The sequence below is a fragment of the Echinops telfairi genome, unplaced genomic scaffold (genome assembly GCF_000313985.2).
Source record: "Echinops telfairi isolate 266 unplaced genomic scaffold, ASM31398v2 ScPeMD7_2010;HRSCAF=2546, whole genome shotgun sequence".
Taxonomy (NCBI): Eukaryota; Metazoa; Chordata; class Mammalia; order Afrosoricida; family Tenrecidae; genus Echinops; species Echinops telfairi.
In genome coordinates, this window is record NW_022105908.1 from 8,458,713 (window position 1) to 8,461,039 (window position 2,327).

At 36.4% G+C, this 2,327-nt stretch overlaps 1 protein-coding gene across 3 annotated transcripts in view; it reads left to right on the forward strand.

Moving 5' to 3' along the window:
* WAPL (WAPL cohesin release factor) overlaps nt 1–2,327 on the forward strand; it is an 85,171-nt gene that overhangs the window by 47,143 nt on the left and 35,701 nt on the right. For all 3 annotated transcript variants that reach the window (XM_045293379.1, XM_045293380.1, XM_045293382.1), the window contains one exon: nt 1,569–1,664. In XM_045293379.1, coding sequence (XP_045149314.1) covers nt 1,569–1,664 — 96 coding nt within the window. The remainder of the gene's footprint in view (nt 1–1,568; nt 1,665–2,327) is intronic.

Consider the following 2,327-nt stretch of genomic DNA (forward strand, 5'->3'; position numbering starts at 1 on the left):
AATATATTACTAGGTACTGAATTAAATACTGCGGTGTCTTGTAATATGTGATGTGTGCCGTTCCACATGCCTCTATAAAAGTTGAAAGATCCTAAATAGTGACACATCTGACCCCATCAATTTGGGTCAAGCCTTCATATCTATGATAGCACCTGTAACAAACTGCCTAAATACCACTGTTGTAAGATTATGAGGCGTGAATCATAAGTATGAGGGGAAAGTATTTGAATATGTTAATTACTGAGTCTAACAAGTAGGTGTTCTGCACGTACCATTGTCTCTGGATTGGTAATAGTTACTCAGAGTACGAATTGCCAACTTTGTGGCTGAACACACAGTGACCTCCATCTGTGCCATAACCTTGGGCGCACATGTCAGAGACACTTCATCCTAATTTGGGACAGAAGAGGATAATTGCTTTTCAGTTTGTCCTCCATGTGCGTTTTTTGAAGGCATTCTTTCCATTTCTGACACTTGTCAAAGAATTCTCTGCTCTGATTTACACCATGTCAAAATGGCAGTTTTGGTGTCCTCAAGGGACTCAAATCACATTCCTTTGAGTTTGGGATATATAAGACTGAAGAGGCAAGATCGGGATGGGGGGGGGAAGGGGGTTGGATGGGATAAAATTTTGGACAACCCTTGATAACTATCCTGGAAGAATGAGCAGATGTATTGGAAAACAATTCTTCAGAACAACTTTATTAGCCTTTTTTCTCACCCGTGCAGTTTTTCATTTTCTTAAGACTTCTTCCTAATAAGCCCTGTGTCGTTGAAGAAAAACGTTAAGCTTTTTTTTTTCCCCTTATACTTTTCTAAGTTGACCTCTCTCCCTGAATTTAACTGGCACAGCAGATCCCCGAGGAAGCCACTGTTATGATTCAGCCTTGCTCTCTGAATCATATTGCTAAATTAAGAGTTGTCCTGCTTTGATTTTGCTAGAACAAATGGTGGGGAGATCAGTTGTGAACTAGTGGGTCTTCATGCAATGTTTTTGGCACCTATTGAGCTAAAAATTTGCTGAGGCCAAGATGTTCACTTACTATTGAAGATGCCAAACCATGTGAAGTCCCAACTTCTGTAGAGTCGCATCAGTGATAATTCTGCTGTCTTCTTACTTAATTTGTTGAGATTGATGCTTGATCCCTCTACCACTATTTTGTTGTGGGGCCGCATTCCTGTAAGCTTGTTGAAAACCTTCAGTGGTTTGGGAGATGTTTACCCGAATTTTATTTAAAAATTGATTTTATCCTGACATCGAAAATAGTATTCCTTCCTATGGCACCAAAAAATAGCACTTCTGACTTTTTTAAAGGCACACTCATAAGACAAGTGGATTACTGAGAAAACGTCTCTGTAACCAGTCACAGGTCACTGAGTCAGGTTTAAACATATTTTCTTAGGAGCAAACTAATGCATATAAAAACTAGAATCTTAACAGCAGTACTTTTTAATTTACCCTCTCTGGTATACTTATGTTCTCAATGGTTCTTAATTTATTAAACGAAACACTTTCATTGAAGTGTAGAGTACGGTGGAAATTGTTGATCTTTCCCTTATTTTTTTAGTCTCCTACAAAAGCTGTATATAATGCCAGACATTGGAACCACCCAGATTCAGAAGAACTACCTGGGCCACCAGTAATAAAACCTCAAAGTGTCACAGTAAGTCAATTGTATCTCAATTTAGTTGTTTTCCTTCATGCATTTTAAATTGCTTTGACTTTTTTCACTGAAATTTAGTGGCTCCTGTTTAAGTCACTGGAAAAGTAAGAAGTGTAGTCGATAAAAGTGCAAAAATTCTGGTGCTAATAGATTAGAGATGAAAACTTGAAAAGGCTGGCCTTTTTTACTCCTTATCCACAGTTGATGAATTCTGTTACTTGATGTTTAAGTGCAAGCAGTTCCCTTATTTGAAGTTGTTATCAGCCATTAAAACAATATTATAAATTACATCCTACATAGATCTACAAGTGACTTTCGGTGGTTAATTTATTTTTCAGACGAGAGTCTCAGCTTTCCAGTAACACCTTTCAACTGAAAACAAACTTGACAAAGACTCTTATGAAATTAATTTTTTGAGGACTGATAAGTATATCATATTTCTAGATTAATAATAAAACCTTGATCACATAGAGCTATCAAGGGAAGAGATTTTTTTTTTTTAAGGAAATGAGGGTTTTAACAACCAACCAGTTAATTGAAAACAATTTTTCCATATGCTTCTGAAATAAAATTTGAAACTTGAAAGTCTTTAAATGATATTATTTCATAATTTTTCTGGTAAAAAGATTTTTCCCATCGGGTTCTCTTTACCAAAACATACTG